The 22,175-nt window shown below is 40.0% G+C and overlaps 1 protein-coding gene across 2 annotated transcripts in view; it reads left to right on the top strand.

The window, feature by feature from the left end:
- LOC115087269 (sprT-like domain-containing protein Spartan) overlaps positions 1 to 22,175 on the top strand; it is a 63,207-nt gene that overhangs the window by 36,234 nt on the left and 4,798 nt on the right. For both annotated transcript variants that reach the window (XM_029594221.1, XM_029594220.1), the window contains one exon: positions 2,494 to 2,719. In XM_029594221.1, the coding sequence (XP_029450081.1) occupies positions 2,494 to 2,719 (226 nt within the window). The remainder of the gene's footprint in view (positions 1 to 2,493; positions 2,720 to 22,175) is intronic.

The following is a 22,175-nucleotide window of genomic DNA, read 5'->3' on the forward strand; positions in this document are numbered from 1 at the left end:
TTTATTTGATTTATATAGAACATTCAGGTAGTGTAGGTGTTTCCTAGCCTCAAAAGGCTTGCTATCTTAAGGGATTGTTTATTATTCCACATTATTTTATCCTGGAGGGAGGCAGCATTCCCACACTATTTTGACCCTCCTGGGAAAATATCTCAACCCTTACCCTGTGATATTTTTTCTCATGGGAAAAACTCTTGAGAAAACATTTCAGGGGGAAGAGGCAAAAATGCACAATAGCAGCCTGCTTGGCATGGGAGCTGCCATTTTCTAAAAGGGCCATGCAGCCCAAAAAAAAATCCCCCTTCCAAAGTGCAAAAATCCCCTCCCCACCACCTCTAGTGATGGCCCAGCCTCAAAAAAGGAAATAAGTGTAAAAAAAAAAAAAAAAAAAAGCATTTATAGCTGTGTAATAATGCCCCACCCCACATCCCTTCTCAAACCACTCCCCTTTGTAAAAAGTCACCCCTCCCCTTTTACATATTCCCAGGTAGTCTAGTGGCCCCTCCCCTTTACACTGAAGAGACACCCTGATGGCCCTACCCCCCCCCCCCAAGTCTCAGAATCGCCCTTACCCTCTTTGAAATAAAGGGGAGGGGTTAGACAAGGAGGGGCAAGACCAGAATAAAATTTGTACCATTGTCTAATCCTCTAATTACAGAGTCTAAATTAAATCTTAATAAAATCTGAGTACTAAATTTTGGCCTAAAACCACACTGGTAATTGTCAAGTAATATAATATAAATGTCGATTTATGTGGTTAAATTGAGTTATTATGTTATCCCCCAATTATTTTGTCTTGTTTAACATTATCTTGGATTATGGTTAAATGTTATTTTATTTGAATGATACTGGATGTTGTATAACAAGATTTCTTTTATTTTGGAATTATGGTGGAATATATAAAAAAATTTCAATAAAGTATAAATTGAAAAAAAAAAAAAGTAATATAATATAAATGTAAAGTCTATGAATTGTATTTGATTATGTTTGGATTTGTGACATCTTAAATTTGATATTTTTATGAAGGTTTTAACTGTAAACCGTTCAGATCTGTAGTATAAAAACAAATTTTAAATAAATAAGTAAAGAATTATTCAAATACTATTGTAATTGTTTAAATGTCACAGACTCTACAGCCTTTGCTAAAAAATGAACTATTAGCCTACAATTATTTAAATCTGAACTGTCAGCATCATGTTTTCCTCATCAGTGGGCAAACTGAGGCTCTTTTAAGATGATGAGGATTAATGAAGGATGCAAATGGCACACCGATATCATCAATTATAGATCTCATTACTATGGTACTACAAGGAAATAGTGGACAGGTAGTAGGATTCATCTTTTTAACAATCTGCATAATATCAATTGAACTGTCTTTTTCAAAATCTGATCAAGAGTATCTCTGGATTGTAAATCTCCAGGAAAAGGAAGAGATGATAATTTTACACTTAAATTTAAGAATTTTAGCTTCAAAATGATTTGCAAAATCATTAGGAGATAAACTCACAGTATTTCTCCCTCTGGTTTTGAACTATATTTTTTTCCATTGCTAAATTTTGAAACCAAACAAAAACGCTTTTTAGAATTGGTACCTGCATCTTGTATTTAGTTTGAGATGTAATTCGTTTTTTTTCCTAGTGTGTAGCAGATGGACTCAGAACCAATGGGTATAGTGTACTCCTGATAGCAGTTGGAGACGGTTCAGATTTCAATCTGACGTCAGCCCCTAGTACATATACCCCTGCAGGAAGTACAGCTCTTCAGTATTTTCCATCTCCATAGCAGTTAGCGACTATCTGCATGCTCTCACAGCGTTAGAACAAAATTCAATGGAGAAAACCCAAATTCGGAAGAAAACTTACCAGAAAACCCTCACAGGTTTCTTGCTTCGGAATATTTTTAAAAGTTTTTATTATGAGCTTTTGCCTCTACGGCCAACTTCATTTCAAATTCTCTCTTTGCCTGTCTTATCAATCTTTTACACTTAACTTGACAGTGATTATGCTTTATTCTATTTTCTTCAGATGGGTCCTTCTTCCAGTTTTTGAAGCATGTTTTTTTTTACTAAAATAGCCTCTTTCACCTCATCTTTTAACCATGCCGGTAATCATTTTGCCTTCCTTCCTCCTTTCTTAATGCGTGGAATACATATGGACTGCGCGTCTAGGATTGTATTTTTAAACAATGTTCATGCCTGTTGAACACTTTTAACCTTTGCAGCTACGCCTTTCAGGTTTGATAGTTTGTTTTAGTTTTTTTCCCTAGTGATAATGAAAATCTCTTAATCTAATGGACAACCATTATGTATTCTTTGCCATGTGATGGGTTGTTTTTTTTTGGGGGGGGGTTTTAAGTTTAGCAAAACTGTTACCTATGGGGGCTGGCCTCATGGCTCAACCTAGTACTGTAGCATAGGAGATATGGCTTATTCTTCTGATTGCCAGAAAATTGTGTTTCTAAACATTAATATGATTAAGCTGATTCTTTTCACAGATTTATCACAACTTTCACGATGAAGTGGATGAGTATCGTAAACATTGGTGGCGGTGCAATGGCCCATGTCAGAATAGAAAGCCTTATCTTGGCTATGTGAAGCGTGCAATGAACAGGCCTCCCTCTGCCATAGATACATGGTGGGCTGATCATCAACACACCTGTGGTGGCACTTTTTTGAAGATCAAGGAACCAGAAAACTACTCCAAAAAAGGGAAAGAAAAAAGTAAGTTAAACTATCTCAAAACTCAAATCCATCTAATAACAAAGAAGTCCATGATTTAGCCTAGTTTCCTGTAGGGGAAAAATGACCTTCTAAACTTATTATCAAAATGCTTTTTATGATTCCATTGTTTCCTATTAATTTCACTTTTTTTCATTGTATTCTAAAAAAAATGTTTTTAGTCAAGTAAAAATATATCGCCTTATTTTGAGCTTCCGTGTTTACTAATGAGGGTGTTGGGGAGATACCAGTTCCGGAGATGATTTTCAAGGGTGATGAGTCAGACGAACTGAACCAAATCACTGTGAACCGGAAAGATGTAGTAGGCCAGATTGTCAAACTAAAAAGTAGCAAATCACCTGGACCGGATGGTATGCATCCTAGGGTACTGAAGGAACTCAAAAATGAAATTTCTGATCTATTAGTTAAAATTTGTAACCTATCATTAAAATCATCCATTGTAACTGAAGATTGGAGGGTAGCAATGTAACCCTAATAATTAAAAAGAGCTCTAGGGGCGATCCGGGTAACTATACACCAGCGAGTCTGACTTCAGTGCCGGGAAAAATAGTGGAAACTATTCTCAAGATCAAAATCATAGAGCATATAGAAAGACATGGCTTAATGGAACACAGTCAACATGAATTTACCCAAGGGAAGTTTTGGCTAACAAATCTGCTTCATTTTTTTGAAGGAGTTAATAAACATTTGGATAAAGGTGAACTGGTCGATGTAGTGTATTTGGGTTTTCAGAAGGCATTTGACAAAGTCCCTCATGAGAGGTGTCTAAGAAAACTAAAAAGTCATGGGATAGGAGGCGATGTCTTTTCGTGGATTTACAAACTCATTAAAAGACAGGAAACAGAGTAGGATTAAATGGTCAATTTTCTCAGTGGAAAAAAGTAAACAGTGGAGTGCCTCAGGGATCTGTACTTGGACCCGTGCTTTTTTCTCTCTCTCTCTATATATCTATATATCTATCTATATCTATATATATATATATCTATATATATATATACACACACATGATTTGGAAAGGAATAGGATGAGTGAGGTTATCAAATTTGCGGATGATACAAAATTATTCAGAGTAGTTAAATCATAAACGGATTGTGATACATTACAGGACCACCTGGCAAGACTGGAAGATTGGGCATCCAAATGGCAGATGAAATTTAATGTGGACAAGTGCAAGGTGTTGCATATAGGAAAAAATAACCCTTGCTGTAGTTACACGATGTTAGCTTCCATATTAGGAACTACCACCCAGGAAAAAAATCTAGGCATCATAGTGGATAATACTTTAAAATCATCGGCTCAGTGTGCTGCAGCAATCAAAAAAGCAAACAGAATGTTAGGAATTATTAGGAAGGGAATGATTAATAAAACGGAAAATGTCATTATGCCTCTATCTATCGCTCCATGGTGAGACCGCACCTTGAATACTGTGTACAATTCTGGTCACCACATCTCAAAAAAGATGTAGTTGCAATGGAGAAGGTACAGAGAAAGGCAACCAAAATGATAAAGGGGATGAAACAGCTCCCCTGTGAGGAAAGGCTGAAGAAGTTAGGGGCTGTTCAGGTTGGAGAAGAGATGGCTGAGGGGGGATATGATAAAGGTCTTTAAGACTATGAGAGGTCTTGAACGAGTAGATGTGAATCGGTTATTTACACTTTCGGATAATAGAAGGACTAGGGGGCATTCCATGAAGTTAGCAAGTTGCACATTTAAGACTAATCGGAGAAAGTTCTTTTTCACTCAGCGCACAATTAAGCTCTGGAATTTGTTGCCAGAGGATGTGGTTAGTGTAGCTGGGTTCAAAAAATGTTTGGATAAGTTCTTGGAGGAGAAGTCCATTAACTGCTATTAATCAAATTTACTTAGGGAATAGCCACTGCTATTAATTGCATCAGTAGCATGGGGATCTTCTTAGTGTTTGGGTAATTGCCAGGTTCTTGTGGCCTGGTTTGGCCTCTGTTGGAAACAGGATGCTGGGCTTGATGGACCCTTGGTCTGACCCAGCATGGCAATTTCTTATGTTCCTATATAGCAACCATGTTATAGCAACTCTCGCACTGAGGACAAATCTCCCAGGGCTACTGCCCAGGAGGGAATGGTTAGGCCGACCATCATAGTTGGTGATTCGATTATTAGAAATGTAGATAGCAGGGTGGCTGGTGGACATGTGAACTGCCTGGTACTTGCCTGCCTGGTGCGAAGGTAGCAGACCTCACGCGTCACCTAGATAGGATTATAGACAGTGCTGGGGAGGAGCCGGCTGTCATACATGTGGGCACCAATGACATAGGAAAATGTGGGAGAGAGGTTCTGGAAGCCAAATTTAGGATTTTAGGTAGGAAGCTGAAATCCAGAACCCCCAGGGTGGCATTCTCTGAAAGTTTCCTGTTCCACGTGCAGGTCCACAGAGGCAGGCAGAGCTCCAGAGTTTCAATGCGTGGATGAGACAACGGTGCAGGGAAGAGGGATTCAACTTTGTAAGGAACTGGGGAAACATTTGGGGAAAGGGGAGACTTTTCCGAAAGGATGGGCTCCACCTTAACCAGAGTGGAACCAGGCTGCTGGCAATAACTTTCAAAAAGGAGATAGGGCAGCTTTTAAACTAGAACAAGGGGGAAAGCAGACAGTCACTCAGCAGTGCATGGTTCGGAGAAATGTATCCTTGAAGGATACTAATGAAACAGGAGAGTTAGGGCATCCCAACAGAGAGGTTCCATTAAAAGCAAACATAGTCCATATGCCTATATGTAAGAACATAAGAAAATGCCATACTGGGTCAGACCAAGGGTCCATCAAGCCCAGCATCCTGTTTCCAACAGTGGCCAATCCAGGCCATAAGAACCTGGCAAGTACCCAAAAACTAAGTCTATTCCATGTAACCATTGCTAATGGCAGTGGCTATTCTCTAAGTGAACTTAATAGCAGGTAATGGACTTCTCCTCCAAGAACATATCCAATCCTTTTTTAAACACAGCTATACTAACTGCACTAACCACATCCTCTGGCAACAAATTCCAGAGTTTAATTGTGCGTTGAGAAAAAAAGAACTTTCTCCGATTAGTTTTAAATGTGCCCCATGTTAACTTCATGGAGTGCCCCCTAGTCTTTCTACTATCCGAAAGAGTAAATAACCAATTCACATCTACCCGTTCTAGACCTCTCATGATGTTAAACACCTCTATCATATCCCCCCTCAGTCGTCTCTTCTCCAAGCTGAAAAGTCCTAACCTCTTTAGTCTTTCCTCATAGGGGAGTTGTTCCATTCCCCTTATCATTTTGGTAGCCCTTCTCTGTACCTTCTCCATCGCAATTATATCTTTTTTGAGATGCGGCGACCAGAATTGTACACAATATTCAAGGTGCGGTCTCACCATGGAGCGATACAGAGGCATTATGACATTTTCCGTTTTATTCACCATTCCCTTTCTAATAATTCCCAACATTCTGTTTGCTTTTTTGACTGCCGCAGCACACTGTACCGACGATTTCAGTGTGTTATCCACTATGACACCTAGATCTCTTTCTTGGGTTGTAGCACCTAATATGTAAAAAATCACGAAAGCTAATGATTTCCGAATTATCCCAAACAACTGAAAAGCATTTTCTTAAAACAAGCAAAAACCACACTTTGAATTGTCTGTTTGCCAATGCCAGAAGTCTAAGAAATAAGATGGGAGAGTTAGAGTGTACAGCAGCAAATGATGAGATTGACATAATTGGCATCACAGAGACTTGGTGGCAGGAGTATAACCAATGGGACAGTGCTATATCAGGGTACAAATTATATCGCAATGATAGAGAGGATCAACTTGGTGGGGGTGTGGCACTTTATGTCCGGGAGGGTATAGAGTCCAACAGGATAAAGATCATACAAGAGACTAAATGCTCAGAATCTATATGGGTAGAAATCCCATGTGTGTTGGGTAAGAGTATAGTGATAGGAGTATACTACCATCCACCTGGACAAAATGGTCAGACAGATGATGAAATGCTAAGAGAAATCAGGGAAGCAAACCAATTTGGCAGTGCAATAATAATGGGAGATTTCAATTACTTTAGCAAAAAAAAAGGGGCCAAAGTTTTACATATAACAAAAGCCTAAATGATGGTGTCAGCAAGCCTGTCGTTGTTGTTTTTGCAAAGAAACGCAACCGGTCTTCTCAATCATTCACCCTCATTGTCAAAATTTTTTTATTAATTCCAAAAATCTTTTTGTTATGTATTTTTGTACTTTTCTTTAAAATGTAATCAACTCTTATCCATGAGAGATATATGAACAGCAGTCTCTTTGACAGAATAGTAAACACAGCCCTACACGGCCAGTGTTTCACAGTACACTGCTTCAGGGGCATATGAAAACATTGTTACAAGAGTCTTTGACTACAATATCAAAAATAGTGCACTCAGTAAATTATTGTAAGTTGAAAAATCAAAAGATTACTTATCTGAGCACCGGAGGGTACCGATTTCAAAATGGACTCGGTCTCTGTGGTCATCTTCTCGGAGGAGAGGAAACGAGGCTAACGTGGAATGTCTCATTATATACTCACGGTGTGACGTCACACAATGATGTCACTAAAATGGAAATCTCAAATACATCATTTGCTTTCAGAATGTCAGATGAAATAATCAATATGTCAAATTACATCAAAGAAACACACGTAAATCAAGCTCAGTATTTAGCCCTTTCAGGCTGACAGTATCAAGATGGTAAATCCATCTCTGCTCAGATCGTAGAAGCTGTAGTTCGCGATCACCACCACGCCAATGCTCTGCTGTTTGGTCAATAGCACAAAATAAGTCTTCAAACCGATGATCATGTTCAACACAATGTGTCACCAGGGGTTTATCAACACGTAGATTCTTGATATTAGATGTTCTATCATGCGTGTCAAAAGAACATACATAAGAAAATGCCATACTGGGTCAGACCAAGGGTCCATCAAGCCCAGCATCCTGTATCCAACAGTGGCCAATCCAGGCCATAAGAACCTGACAAGTACCCAAAAACTAAGTCTATTCCATGTTACCGTTGCTAGTAACAGCAGTGGCTATTTTCCAAGTCAACCCAATTAATAGCAGGTAATGGACTTCTCCTCCAAGAACTTATCCAATCCTTTTTTAAATACAGCTATACTAACTGCACTAACCACATCCTCTGGCAACAAATTCCAGAGTTTAATTGTGCGTTGAGTAAAAAAGAACTTTCTCCGATTAGTTTTAAATGTGCCACATGCTAACTTCATGGAGTGCCCCCTAGTCTTTCTATTATCCGAAAGAGTAAATAACCGATTCACATCTACCCGTTCTAGACCTCTCATGATTTTAAACACCTCTATCATGTCCCCCCTCAGCCGTCTCTTCTCCAAGCTGAAAAGTCCTAACCTCTTTAGTCTTTCCTCATAGGGGAGCTGTTCTATTCCCTTTATCATTTTGGTAGCCCTTCTTGCACCTTCTCCATCGCAATTATATCTTTTTTTGAGATGCGGCGACCAGAATTGTACTCGGTATTCAAGTTGCGGTCTCACCATGGAGCGATACAGAGGCATTATGACATTTTCCATTTTGTTCACCATTCCCTTTCTAATAATTCCCAACATTCTGTTTGCTTTTTTGACTGCCGCAGCACACTGAACCGACGATTTCAATGTGTTATCCACTATGACACCTAGATCTCTTTCTTGGGTTGTAGCACTTAATATGGAACCCAACATTGTGTAATTATAGCATGGGTTATTTTTCCCAATATGCATCACCTTGCACTTATCCACATTAAATTTCATCTGCCATTTGGATGCCCAATTTTCCAGTCTCACAAGGTCTTCCTGCAATTTATCACAATCTGCTTGTGATTTAACTACTCTGAACAATTTTGTCTCATCTGCAAATTTGATTCTCACTCGTCTTATTTCTTTCCAGATCATTTATAAATATATTGAAAAGTAAGGGTCCCAATACAGATCCCTGAGGCACTCCACTGTCCACTCCCTTCCACTGAGAAAATTGCCCATTTAATCCTACTCCCTGTTTCCTGTCTTTTAGCCAGTTTGCAATCCACGAAAGGACATCGCCACCTATCCCATGACTTTTTACTTTTCCTAGAAGTCTCTCATGAGGAACCTTGTCAAACGCCTTCTGAAAATCCAAGTATACTATATCTACCGGTTCACCTTTATCCACATGTTTATTAACTCCTTCAAAAAAGTGAAGCAGATTTGTGAGGCAAGACTTGCCCTGGGTAAAGCCATGCTGACTTTCTTCCATTAAACCATGTCTTTCTATATGTTCTGTGATTTTGATGTTTAGAAAACTTTCCACTATTTGTCCTGGCACTGAGGTCAGGCTAACCGGTCTGTAGTTTATCGGATCGCCCCTGGAGCCCTTTTTAAATATTGGGGTTACATTTGCTATCATCCAGTCTTCAGGTACAATGGATGATTTCAATGATAAGTTACAAATTTTTACTAATAGGTCTGAAATTTCATTTTTTAGTTCCTTCAGAACTCTGGGGTGTATACCATCCGGTCCAGGTGATTTACTACTCTTCAGTTTGTCAATCAGGCCTACCACATCTTCTAGGTTCACCGTGATTTGATTTAGTCCATCTGAATCATTACCCATGAAAACCTTCTCCATTACGGGTACCCCCAATATCCTCTTCAGTAAACACCGAAGCAAAGAAATCATTTAATCTTTCCGCGATGGCTTTATCTTCTCTAAGTGCCCCTTTAACCCCTCGATCATCTAACGGTCCAACTGACTCCCTCACAGGCTTTCTGCTTCGGATATATTTTAAAAAGTTTTTACTAAGAGTTTTTGCCTTTACAGCCAACTTCTTTTCAAATTCTCTCTTAGCCTGTCTTATCAATGTCTTACATTTAACTTGCCAATGTTTATGCTTTATCCTATTTTCTTCTGTTGGATCCTTCTTCCAATTTTTGAATGAAGATCTTTTGGCTAAAATAGCTTCTTTCACCTCCCCTTTTAACCATGCCGGTAATCGTTTTGCCTTCTTTCCACCTTTCTTAATGTGTGGAATACATCTGGACTGTGCTTCTAGAATGGTATTTTTTAACAATGACCACGCCTCTTGGACATTTTTTACTTTTGTAGCTGCTCCTTTCAGTTTTTTTCTAACAATTTTTCTCATTTTATCAAAGTTTCCCTTTTGAAAGTTTAGCACGAGAGCCTTGGATTTGCACACTGTTCCTTTTCCAGTCATTAAATCAAATTTGATCATATTATGATCACTATTGCCAAGCAGCCCCACCACCGTTACCTCTCTCACCAAGTCCTGTGCTCCACTGAGAATTAGATCTAAAATTGCTCCCTCTCTCGTCTGTTCCTGAACCAATTGCTCCATAAAGTTATCATTTATTCCATCCAGGAACGTTATCTCTCTAGCGTGACCCGATGATACATTTACCCAGTCTATGTTGGGGTAATTGAAATCTCCCATTATTACTGCACTACCAATTTGGTTAGCTTCCCTAATTTCTCTTAGCATTTCACTGTCCGTCTCACCATCTTGACCAGGTGGACGGTAGTATACCCCTATCACTATAGTCTTCCCCGACACACAAGGGATTTCTACCCATAAAGATTCAATTTTGTATTTAGTCTCAAGACCCGCTTAGTCTTTCTAATGTATACCAGGTCACATGGGCAACGGATAAGATAAACAACCATTGTGGACAAACATGTCATGTACTTCAAGAAAATTGTGTAATCTGAGGATAACACAAAAATTTATTAGATATTGTCATTGAGGATGTGCAGACAGAGCAGTTGGTACATAGGTGGTGGTATCCAGTTAAAAGATTGTCAGTATCAAGAAAGCTGGAAAAGACAGAACGGTTTATCATTTGGGTTGCCATATTGACTCTTTTTTTTATATTAAATTTGTGGTTCACTCTTGAGTCATGGAATCTGAGGCACCTATTCCCCTGAAAACTTTGAGTTTTACTGATGCTGATTTACAAGTACTATTGGGGAAAACAGTCATCTTTTTCTACAACTTCAGGCACGTCTCCGGACACACAATGGTTCATGTTGCAAAAATTACTACGCCGTTCCGTCCGCACAATTCTTCATGCCGATACACTATTAGAATATATTTGTGTTGGGGCTATGTTTTTCTCACCATTGAGGAAGCTATGATCAGAATGGCGCCAGTGTGGGAGCGTAGTAGAAACAGCACTGTGCACAGCCTATTGGCTTAAGAAAATACAGGTTGGGAATGTCGCAAAGTTATGCAGCAGGTGGGGGGTTCCTAGCCATGAATTCATGCTAAGAGAAGGGTTCACAAGTGGGAATGCTGCTAGCCCGAGTGCTTCTGCATCTCCCCTGATTTCACAGGAAGCCTCAGCAGCCATGTTGTAGCTACGGGGAAGTTAAAATTATTTCAGGTCTCCTCCCTTAGCCCTGAGTGGGAAAATATCGATGCAGCTCTAGCCCCTTTATTTTTATTTAGTGCACTAAGGGGGAAATTGCACATCTTTTTCACACTCCAATGCACAAGTGCCCAATTTAGTGGGAACCCTGCCAAGCAGTACAAGGTTTATTTGATTTAAAATGGGTGTCCCCTGAGGCTCATTTTAAGGGTGGATATTTGCTTTCCAGCCTGTATCTGTTGGATCCTCAGGTGAAGAATAAATGTTGGTTTCCTGTGGTAGATGCCTTAGGGGCTAAAAGTGGTTAAAAGAACCACGATTCCTGTAAAAGCTGATATGGCTCTTAAGGATTCTCAGGCAGAAAAGTAGAATCATTGCTTAAGCAGGCCTTTGAGGCTATGTAGTATAGCTCTGCAGATCTCAGCATGCTGTTGCATTGTGGTGAGGTCTGGTTTGTGTCTCAAGCAAGATGCTCAGGAGGATCTAGGTGAAGATTTCTCATCACTGGAACCTCGAGCTATGTATCTAGCCGATGTTTGCTTTGATTTGGTTTGTTCCTCTACCAGATGAGTAGCATCTATAATACCTGCTCGAAGGTTTCTTTGGGTGCACAACTGGTCAGCGGACTCTATCTCTTAAGACTAATATAACAGAACTATCTTTTTAAAGGATGGCTTTTATTTAGAAAGGAGCAGGAAAGAAATGGAGAAGGTGTGTGGGATTCCAAAGTGCCAAGACTTCCAGAGGATAGAGCAAAGAATCCCTCCCAAAATTTTTCATCCTGCAGCAGCTTTCAGAATTCCAGGAGATTCAGGCAAGGACAAAGCTCTTCTGCTCAGAGATTCAAAATCTTTCCAAGTGCACGCTAAAAGAGGTAAAGATGGGTCTTCAGGGTCCAGATCCTCTAGGGCTCCACAATGAGTGTCTGGCGGCACTATCTCCAATTCCATAGAGAAATTGGCTGGCTGTCTCCTTTTTTCTTCGGGCCCAAATTACATCTGTCTACATCTTGGGGATCCTGCAAGGTAATTGTGACCTGGATTGGCCACTTTTGGAAATAGGATACTGGGCTTGATTGCCGTTTGTTCTGACTCAGTATGCAAGTCTTATGTTCTTAGAACAATGGGTCTTAGAAATTGTACAAAATGGTTATGCTCTAGAATTCACTCATCTGGTTGCCAAATGTGGTTTACCCTTGTCGCTCAGCTAGAAAGACAGAGGCTGTAAAGTCAACTCTAAGCAGGCTTCTCAACAAAAGTGGTAATTCCAGTTCTAATAAATCAGGAACGATTGAGTCATTACTTCATTTATTTTTTAGTCCCAAAAAAAGAGGGGTTCTTCCATTCCATTCTGGACCTGAAACTGGTCAAAAAGTTCTTGAAGGTACCTCATATCAGGATAGAGACAATAAGGTCTGTAATTAAGGTGGAGCAGGAAGAATTTCTGACTTTCTTGGATGTAATGGAAGAATATTCACATTCCAGTCAGGAAGGATCATCAGTGTTTTTCTTTGCTTTGCGGTTCTGGGACAGCTTTTGAATTTCAGGCACTGTCCTTTGGGTTAGAAATGGCCCCAAAGAAACTTTCAAAGGTAATGGTGGTTGGAGCAACAGCATTTATGCAAGGAAGGTATTTTGGTCCACTCTTGTTTAGACGATTGGCTGATAAGAGCGAAGTTGCTTTAGAAGATTATAGCAGCCTCTTAGAGCAGTGGTTCTCAACCTTTTTCCCATCGTGACACCCCTGACAGACCACTCTCACATGTGTGACACACTGCTCATTACTATTCATGGCGGAAATAAAAAATAAAGGTCCAGTATTATTTTTATTGTTAAGAATGACACAAGGGAAAGATAAACACTCTGTCTGAACAAAAATTGCATAAATAGTAAACATCCCATACCAAAACACCAATTTCCAGAACATAAGAAATTGCCATGCTGGGTCAGACCAAGGGTCCATCAAGCCCAGCATCCTGTTTCCAACAGAGGCCAAACCAGGCCACAAGAACCTGGCAATTACCCAAGCACTAAGAAGATCCCATGTTACTGATGCAATTAATAGCAGTGCCTAGGTCAACTTGATTAATAGCAGTTAATGGACTTCTCCTCCAAGAACTTATCCAAACCTTCTTTGAACCCAGCTACACTAATTGCACTAACCACATCCTCTGGCAACAAATTCCAGAGCTTTATTATGCGTTGAGTGAAAAAGAATTTTCTCCAATTAGTCTTAAATGTGCTACTTGCTAACTTCATGGAATTGCCCCCTAGTCCTTCTATTATTCGAAAATATAAATAACCGAGTCACATCTACTCGTTCAAGACCTCTCATGATCTTAAAGATCTCTATCATATCCCCCCTTAGCCGTTTCTTCTCCAAGCTGAACAGCCCTAACCTCTTCAGCCTTTCCTCATAGGGGAGCTGTTCCATCCTCTTTATCATTTTGGTTGCCCTTCTCTGTACCGTCTCCATCCAATTATATCTTTTTTGAGATGCGGCGACCAGAATTGTACACAGTATTCAAGGTGCAGTCTCACCATGGAGCGATATAGAGGCATTATGACATTTTCTGTTTTATTAACCATTCCCTTCCTAATAATTCCTAACATTCTGTTTGCTTTTTTGACTGCTGCAGCACACTGAGCTGACGATTTTAAAGTATTATCCACTATGATGTCTTAGATCTTTTTCCTGGATGGTAGCTCCTAATATGGAACCTAACAGTAACCACCTTACCTAAGAAAAGGCAACACTGAAAATATTACCCCAGGCCTTAAGACACCAATACACCTCCTGTTAGGAAAATGGACCAAGCCAAGCTGCTATAGAGCCCTACACAGAAACTACACGCTGGCAAAATACCTCACCTTAGTCACATGTGCAGACCGTGACCCTCACTTAACAAAGAATAAAGAGACCATAAAGCATAACTAGAAACATGCAGACAAAAACTGAACTGGAAACTGCAGCAAGCCAGAGAAACTGTATGCAGTGTAACAAAGGAAAAAGAGAAACTTTACCAGTTCCCAAAACAAATCAAGAAATATAAAATCAATAGCAGTAAAACCAAACTAACAAAAAAAACAGATTTCAAAATAGCTGATATTTATTTATTTGTTGAGTTTTATATACCGTCATTCGGTAAAGCCATCATAACGGTTTACAAAATTTAAATTGTAACTCTTTTAACAATTGTGCAAAAGTATAACAATGTGCATATTAAACAGAGTTTAAACATTTCAAGTCCAGAAAGTATCATTAAGTGGGAGGAGGCTTGTTTGTTCTGGTTGGAGAGAAGTTATTTTGAGGTTTTTGGATGAAAGCTCGATTGGGAGTTAGGATGTTCAGAAGTATGAAGGTCAGTTCATACTTCTGAACAGCAATGTTCAGAAGGTCAGTTCATACTTCTGAACAGCAGTGTTCATAGTTCAGAACAGCAATGTTTTTAGGTCTTCTTTGAATGTTTTGAGGTTGGGTTGATAAATGGAATATCCAATAATTGAAAACTCAATTTCTAGATACCAATACAATATTTCAAAATAGTAGACAGACAGACCTGATAATGAAAAATAAGGATTAAAAAAATGCTTTCCTCTGCATACCTGGGAACGTTTGATATCCAGGTGCCCTGAGATTGTTTTGAATTTGCAGGAGGAGGGATAGTTTGCTTACAACTTTCTCCTCTCTGTTGTACACAAGCTTTCTCTTTCACACTGGCTCTCAATTACATACTCATACACATGCTCTCTCTCACTTGCATAGGCTCTCAATCATGCACATATACACATGCTTTTTCTCTCTCATTTAATCACACATTTACACACATGCTGTCTTTTTCACATTTACACAGGCTTTCAATCACACACATACATGCTGTCTTTCTTTTTGTAAATGATATTTGATTAGAAGATGTATAGCTAATAACATATTCAAATCGATATACAATATAACATCTAACATATAACAAGTTACAGTCCACATTTTGACAAATTACATCTTCAACGTATTCAAATTTTTAATGTGCATTCGACTACAATTTTATGCTAATGGCACACAGAGGCTGAAATTCTTTGTAACTTGGGATATTCATAGTATTGGGAATATTCAAGAGTTAGAAGTCTCCAGGGAAGCTGTGTTTATCTGTCTATAGTGTCTTACCAATGTAACCTGATCTCCATCTTAAATAAGGGGACCATATTGAGGAGAATCGTGGGACAGTATGATGCTTTCGTGCCATCAGTTTATAAAGTTCACTCATCTTATCTAATTTGGTAATTAGAGTGTTTAATTTTGGAGGATTAACCTGTTTCCATTTAGCTACTATAATGCTTCTGGACGCAATTAAAATCTGGTGTATCAATAGTGCCTTCCAGAGGCATATTTAATAATGCGGTTTCAGGGATTAGATGAGTTTCCACATTTTAGAAGTTTGCTGAATTAAGCAAGAGACTGTCCCCCAAAATCTCTCTATCTCCGGACATGTCCACCAATGGAAAAAGGATCCTCTTTGTCCGCAAGCTCTCCAACATAAGTCATTCTGGGAAAGATGAGCCTTAAATAATCTAACCAGAGTAAAATACCATCGTAATAGAAATTTATAGCTATTTTCAAAAAGTGGTACTGATATAGAGCTCTTCTTTGTGTTGAGAAAAATCATGTCCCAGGTGTCGCCCTCCAATATTTTCCCTAGGTCTTCTTCCCAGGCTCTTATATTTATTTATTTATTAGTTTTTTTATACAGACATTTGTGGGTACATCATGCCGGTTATATAGTTTGGTTTCTGACTAGGGTCATTGTTAAGAACATATATTTTTGAGATCACCCCTTTTATTCTATCTGCCTGGTCACACCAATGTTCCAGTTGAATTTTTCCCAATAGTAAATTATCAGTTAGTTTTTCAGAGCGGAAAAAATAGCTCAACTGAACATATGGGAATTGATCTCTATCTGTAAGTCCACATGTGTCTTTAAGGTGGGATAAAGGAGCCATCTCTCTCATGCCCCAAATGTTACCCATAGTTACAAGCTTTTTCGATTTCCAAACTTGGAAACATGGGGAATCCTGTCCCGGGGTAAATAGTCTATTGTAGAACAAGGCAGAGCTGAAAAAATACTTCCTTCCACCCACCAGTCTGTGCCGCCATTGATTCCAAACTCTAAGCATTGTGTGAGTCGTAAAGGGCAGTTCTCCAGCACCCAGCCAGGTGTTCCTCTGCTGCCATGTCGTAGCCCAAATAGGCATATTTCCCCAAAACTCCTGTTAATTTACTGCCCAGAGTTTCCGTTCACCTTTTTTATTCCAATCTATCACAAGCCCTCAATTGAGCTATGACAAAATACCATCGTAGGTGGTATTTTGTCATAGCTCCACCCCTTAGCTTGGATTGATAGATTTCGCCACTCTGGGCGGCCTTTGTTTCCATCTGAAAGAAAATATGCTTTTCTGCCAACATTTAAGGGCGGCTGTAGAAACATGGATCAGTAGAGTCTGGAAGAGATACAGGAACCTGGGGAGGACACTAATTTTTATGGATGCGATTCGGCCTATCCAAGTTAGGGAAGTTCTAGACAAGTTTTCCATATCTCGAAAAATTTTTGAAGTCAACTGAGTATAGTTTAATTTAAATAAATTCTCCACCTTATTACTAATGTAAATACCTAGATATTTTATTTTGGTGTTAGCCCATTCAAAGGGGAACAACTATTTTAAGGCCAATATTTGATCCTGGGGAACAGATAAATTTAGAACCTCCAACTTGTCTAGGTTTAATCTAAAACCTGAGACGGAGCTAAACTCAGATAATGCTTCCACCACACCCTTTAATGAGTCCAGTGGGCTGGCTAAAGTAAATAGGATGTCATCGGCAAATAAGAACATTTTATCTTATAATCTACTCCCCCTACACTTATCCCTGCTATGGATGTTTTAGAACGAACTCTTGTAGCTAGTGGTTCTAAAAATAATGTGAACATTAATGGGGATAGTGGGCATCCTTGTCTCATTCCTCTCTTTCGGGCCAATACAGGAAAACCCGCGGGAGAGCTGGCGAGCGCCCACTCTCCTGGGCGCGCAATTCAGAAAAGAAAAATATGTAAATGAGGGCCCACGGTAAAAGGAGACGCTAGGGACACTAGCGCATCCCTAGCACCTCCTTATTGACGGAAGCAGCAGCTTTCAGCGGGTTTGACAGCCGACGCTCAATTTTACCAGCATCGGTTCTGGAACCAGCTGACAGCCACGGGTTCGGAAAATGGACGCCGGCTAAATTGAGCGTCCATCTTCCAACCCGCGGGCCGCAGGCAGATTTTTAATTTTTTTGGGGGGGGGGGGCCTCTGACTTAATATCGCTTTGATATTAAGTCGGAGGGTGTACAGAAAACCAGTTTTTTTTCTGCTTTTCTGTACACTTGCCCGGTGCTGGCTAAAATTAACGCCTGCCTTTGGGCAGGCGTTAATTTCTGAAAGTAAAATGTGTGGCTTCACTGCACATTTTGCTTTCTATATCACGAGGGAATGACTAATAGTTTCAGGAGGGAGTAGTCATGTATTTTTGTGGGTAGGCAATAAGTTCTTTCTCACTGGGTCTGTGATTGGGCGATTTTGGTCGGTGTCATGTTATTGCTGTAAAGGCTTTTTGAAAGAGCCAAGTTTTTAGGTGGTTCTTGAATGTTTGGGTCGTTGGTTCTGTTCTTAGCTCAGTTGGAAGCTTGTTACATAGGGCAGGTCCTGCCAGTGATAGTGCACATTCCTTTGTTGACTTCTGGTATGCCACCTTCGGAGAGGGGATTGGAAGAAGTCCAGTGTCAGTGGAGCAAAGGTTCCTTTGTGGGATGTGAAAGTGTATGGAAGCATTCAGCCAGTCAGACTTGTCATTGTGAAGAATTTTGAGTATGAGGGTTAAGGCATTGTACTGAATTCTATACGGAATGGGCAGCCAGTGTAGTTCTTTAAGGACGGGTGTGATGTGATCTGATCTTTTGCTGTTTGTAAGAGCTCTAGCGGCAGCATTTTGTAGTAGTTGGATTGGTCTTAGGGTGGCTGTAGGGAGTCCCAGTAGAAGGGCGTTGGTGTAGTCGAGTTTTGAGAAAAGTAGAGCTTAAAGTACCATTAGATAGTCGTGGGAGTATAGAAGCGGTTTGAGTTTTCTGAAGACCTGGAGTTTGTAGTATCCGTCTCTTATCATGGAGTTAATGTGTTTTTTAAGGTTTAGTTAATTATCTAGAACGATGCCTAGGTCCCTTACTGTAGAGACTGTTTGATTTTTTTGATTGGCATGAAGTTGCATGGGGGCAGGGTAGTGCGGTGAGTTTGGATATATATAGGATTTCTGTTTTGTTGTGGTTGAGAGATAGAGATAGTTGTGATAGTAGGTGCCTTATTGTTGATGGATAAGTGTCCCATAGTTTTAATGTATTCTCGAGAAAGTCTTTTAAGGGGAGTAGAATTTGAACGTCGTCTGCATATACATAGTAGGATAATCCTAATCCATCTAGATGTTTACACAGGGGCATCATGTATATGTTAAATAGGGTGGATGATAGGGATGACCCTTGTGGGACGCCATGTGGGAGAGGTATCTGTTTGGATTCTGTAGTTTAGTCTTACTTTGTACGATCTGTCAGATAGGTATGAGTTGACTAGTTGATTGTGAAGTTGCGTAGGCCAATTTCTCTTAGTCTGTTTAGCATTATTTTGTGGTTCACGGTGTCTAATGCTGCGGAGATATCAAGTAAAATAAGTAGATAGGAGTGACCGCTGTCCAATCCTCTGAGGATTGTGTCAGAGAGGGAGAGTAGTAGCGTTTCTGTGCTAAGGAGTTCCTGAAGCCGTTTTGGGCCGGGTATAATATATTATTGGTTTCCAGGTGCTCAGAGTTGTTGGTTAACTATTTTTTCAAGGATCTTGGCTATGAAGGGAAGATTTGAAATGGGCCTGAAGTTTGTTGGATCGGATTAATCAAATTGCGGTTTTTTTAAGGATTGGTTTGATGACTGTACATTTTAGGTTGTCTGGGAAAATGCCTTGATTGAGTGATAAGTTGACTGTCAGCTATGGGTTTGGCAGTGGTGTTAGAAACGTGTTTTAGAATTTAATTGGAACGGGATCGAGGGGATGTGCAGCCGGATTTATTTTTTTGGATGATTGCCTCAATTTCGGTTGAGGAAACGTTCTCAAAATGTGTCCATTTCACATTAGGTATGCTTGGGAATTTTGTAGTTTCATCGTTCACGTTGGGGTTTTTTGCGATTAGAGCTGCAACTTTGTCATTGAAAAATTGGGCTAGTTCACAGATTTTTGATTGATTGGTACTTTTGTGTGAGTTTTGAATGGGTTGTGTGAGATCATTAACATATGCAAATAGGGTTCTGTGTTTGAATTGATAGTTATGTATTTTCTTAGCATAGAATTCTCGCTTTGCTTTCTCAGTGTCTGTTATGTATATATAAAGGATAGTTCTGAATCTGTCTTTCTGCTGAGGGCAAGGGTTTCTTCTCCATTTTGTTTTCAGCCTACCTTAGTAAGCGTTTGATAGTTTTCAATTTGGGGATGTACCATGGGGCTTTATATTTGTTGGATGGTGTAATTTCCTTCCTGATAAGTGGACATTTGATATTGGCGACTTCTGTGTTGATGGTGGTCCATGAGTTTATGGCAGAGTTTGTGTCTCTCATATTTAAGGATTTCAGGGAGTCTGGTAAAATTTCAATTAGATCTTCACTGGTGCATGTTTTATTGAACTCAGTGAATTCATTGAAATTGTTTGGTTCCATGAGGGGGTTTTCTAGGTGTAATTTGGTTTGTATTAGTTTGTGGTCTGACCATGGTATTGTGGAAGCTGAGGGTCGGTCACTGTTTGAGATTTTTTTATTAATAAATATGAGGTCGAGGGTGTGCCTGACTTCTGGGTGGAGGTTTTTATTATTTGTTTGAAGCTGATCGCTGTCATGGTATCCAGTAGGAGTTCGCAGGTGGTCATGAGAGGTGTTTTATCCATGTGTGAGAGGTGTTTTAGCCATGTGTAGATTGAAGTCGCCCAGGACAATAGCAGGGTTCTCCATGTTGATGTTATTTGTAATGGTTTCAATTAGTGGGGATAAGTTGTGTTCTAGGAGACCTGGTGGTGCATAGAGTAGAAGGATTTATAGGTTCTTTGATTTGAAGAGATCTACTTCGAAAGTGGGTGGAAGACTTGTGGGATAGATTTTGAGTTTGAGCTTCTTTGATGCCAAGAATAATAAACCGCATCCTTTTCTTTTTGGCCTGGGTAGTGAGAATTTGTTGTAAAATGTTTTGGGTAATTGGTTGATTAGGGCTGTGTTAGAGCTTTTGAGCCATGATTCAGTGACACAAAATAGAGCAGGACGATTATCTAGTAGTAGGTCATGAATTATTGGTATTTTTTTGTAACTGACTGTGCATTGAGCAAGGTCAGAGTTAGAACGGTGAGGGCTGTAATTTGTGCGTTGGGATTGCGGTGAGGGACCGAGGTCTGTTCGGGGTAGTTGTTTTTCTTTTTATATTGTTCTTGTCATGGGGTAGAATTGGTATTTTGCTGACCGGATCCATTATTTATTTATTTATTTATTTATTTATTTAACAGCTTTTAATATACCGGCGTTCGTGGAGCACATCACGCCGGTTCACAATGAACTTGAGATAGGAGGAAATTACAAAAAACAGGGAGCGGGGGAGGGAGCAGGCAAGAGAAAAAGGGAGCGGGGGAGGGTGGGATAGACAGAGAGAGGAAGAGGAGAGAGCAGCAAAGAAGGTAGATAGGAGTAACCATAACTGAGTAGAAGAAGTTATTTACAGCAGATTTTAAGATACCAACTGCAGAGATTAACTTATTTACAGCAGATTATTGGATACAAAAACATTCTTTTTGATAGTATACTAAGACGCAGGGGGTCAGGTGTCTAAGGGAGGTTGGTCTCAGGGTAGGCCTGCCTGAACAGCCAGGTCTTAATGCCTTTTTTGAAGGTGGGCAGGGAGGGTTCGAGACGGAGGTGTGTGGGAAGAGAGTTCCAGAGGGCAGGGCCTGCTATGGTGAATGCTCTTTCTCTGGTGGTGGAGAGGTGTGCAATTTTTAGGGGGGGGTGTGTGTAGTGTGCCTGCTTGGGTTTGTAACTTAGCAGTGATATCTGTCTGGGTAAGGTTGAGAGAGAGTAGGATACTTAAATTGGTGTGGAGTCCTGCGATCCTGATGAATTGAGGGAGGAGGTCGGGTGCTCTGGAGGTGGAACCATGAACCATTATGGCTATCCCGAAAGGGAACAGCCATCGGTATTGAATTCCTTCACTGTGGTAATTTCTCTAAATTCCTGCCTTTTCTGGAGGGTCGAAGGAGAAATGTCAGTGAAAACAGAAATGGATTGAGAGTTTCAAACCCATATTTGTTGTTAGCTGCCTGAAGTACCTTGTCTTTTATGATTTAGTGATTAAAGCAGGAAATTATGTCGCAAGGCTTTTTGTCTAATTTCGGGCCCAGGGATCTCTATTACTCGTTCTCCCTCACTATCCAGCCCTGGCTGATTTTCAAGAAGGAATTTGCAGAAATTCTTGACCACCTCCATACAGTCAGAGTACTTTTCCACCTCAGGTAGCCTTCGAAATTGTATATTATTTATCCAGCTCTGGTTTTCAACCTGCGAGCCGATTTAAAATTGTTTTTTTTTATTTTAAATTATTTTTTACTTTGGGACCTCTCGCCATGATATTAAGTGCAGCTTGGCTGCACATTTTACTTAGTGAATCACGCAGGAATAACTAATAGGGCCATCAACATGCATTTGCATGTTGATGGCCCTATTAGTTTCAGGGGGGTTGGAAGCATGTTTTCGACCCCTTACTGAATAAGGGGTAAAGCTAGCTCGTCAAACACGCATCCAAACGCGGGTTAACAGTGCGCTCTGCCGGAGCACACTGTACTGTATCGGCCTGTTAATTTGGTCCTTGATGGGAGCAGTTTCCTTTCAAGATGATGTCTCTAAAACTAGATACTGTGAAAACTGACTTTCTGGTGGATATTTGTTCCACCTG

Source organism: Rhinatrema bivittatum, chromosome 3 (assembly GCF_901001135.1).
Source record: "Rhinatrema bivittatum chromosome 3, aRhiBiv1.1, whole genome shotgun sequence".
NCBI classification, from domain to species: Eukaryota; Metazoa; Chordata; class Amphibia; order Gymnophiona; family Rhinatrematidae; genus Rhinatrema; species Rhinatrema bivittatum.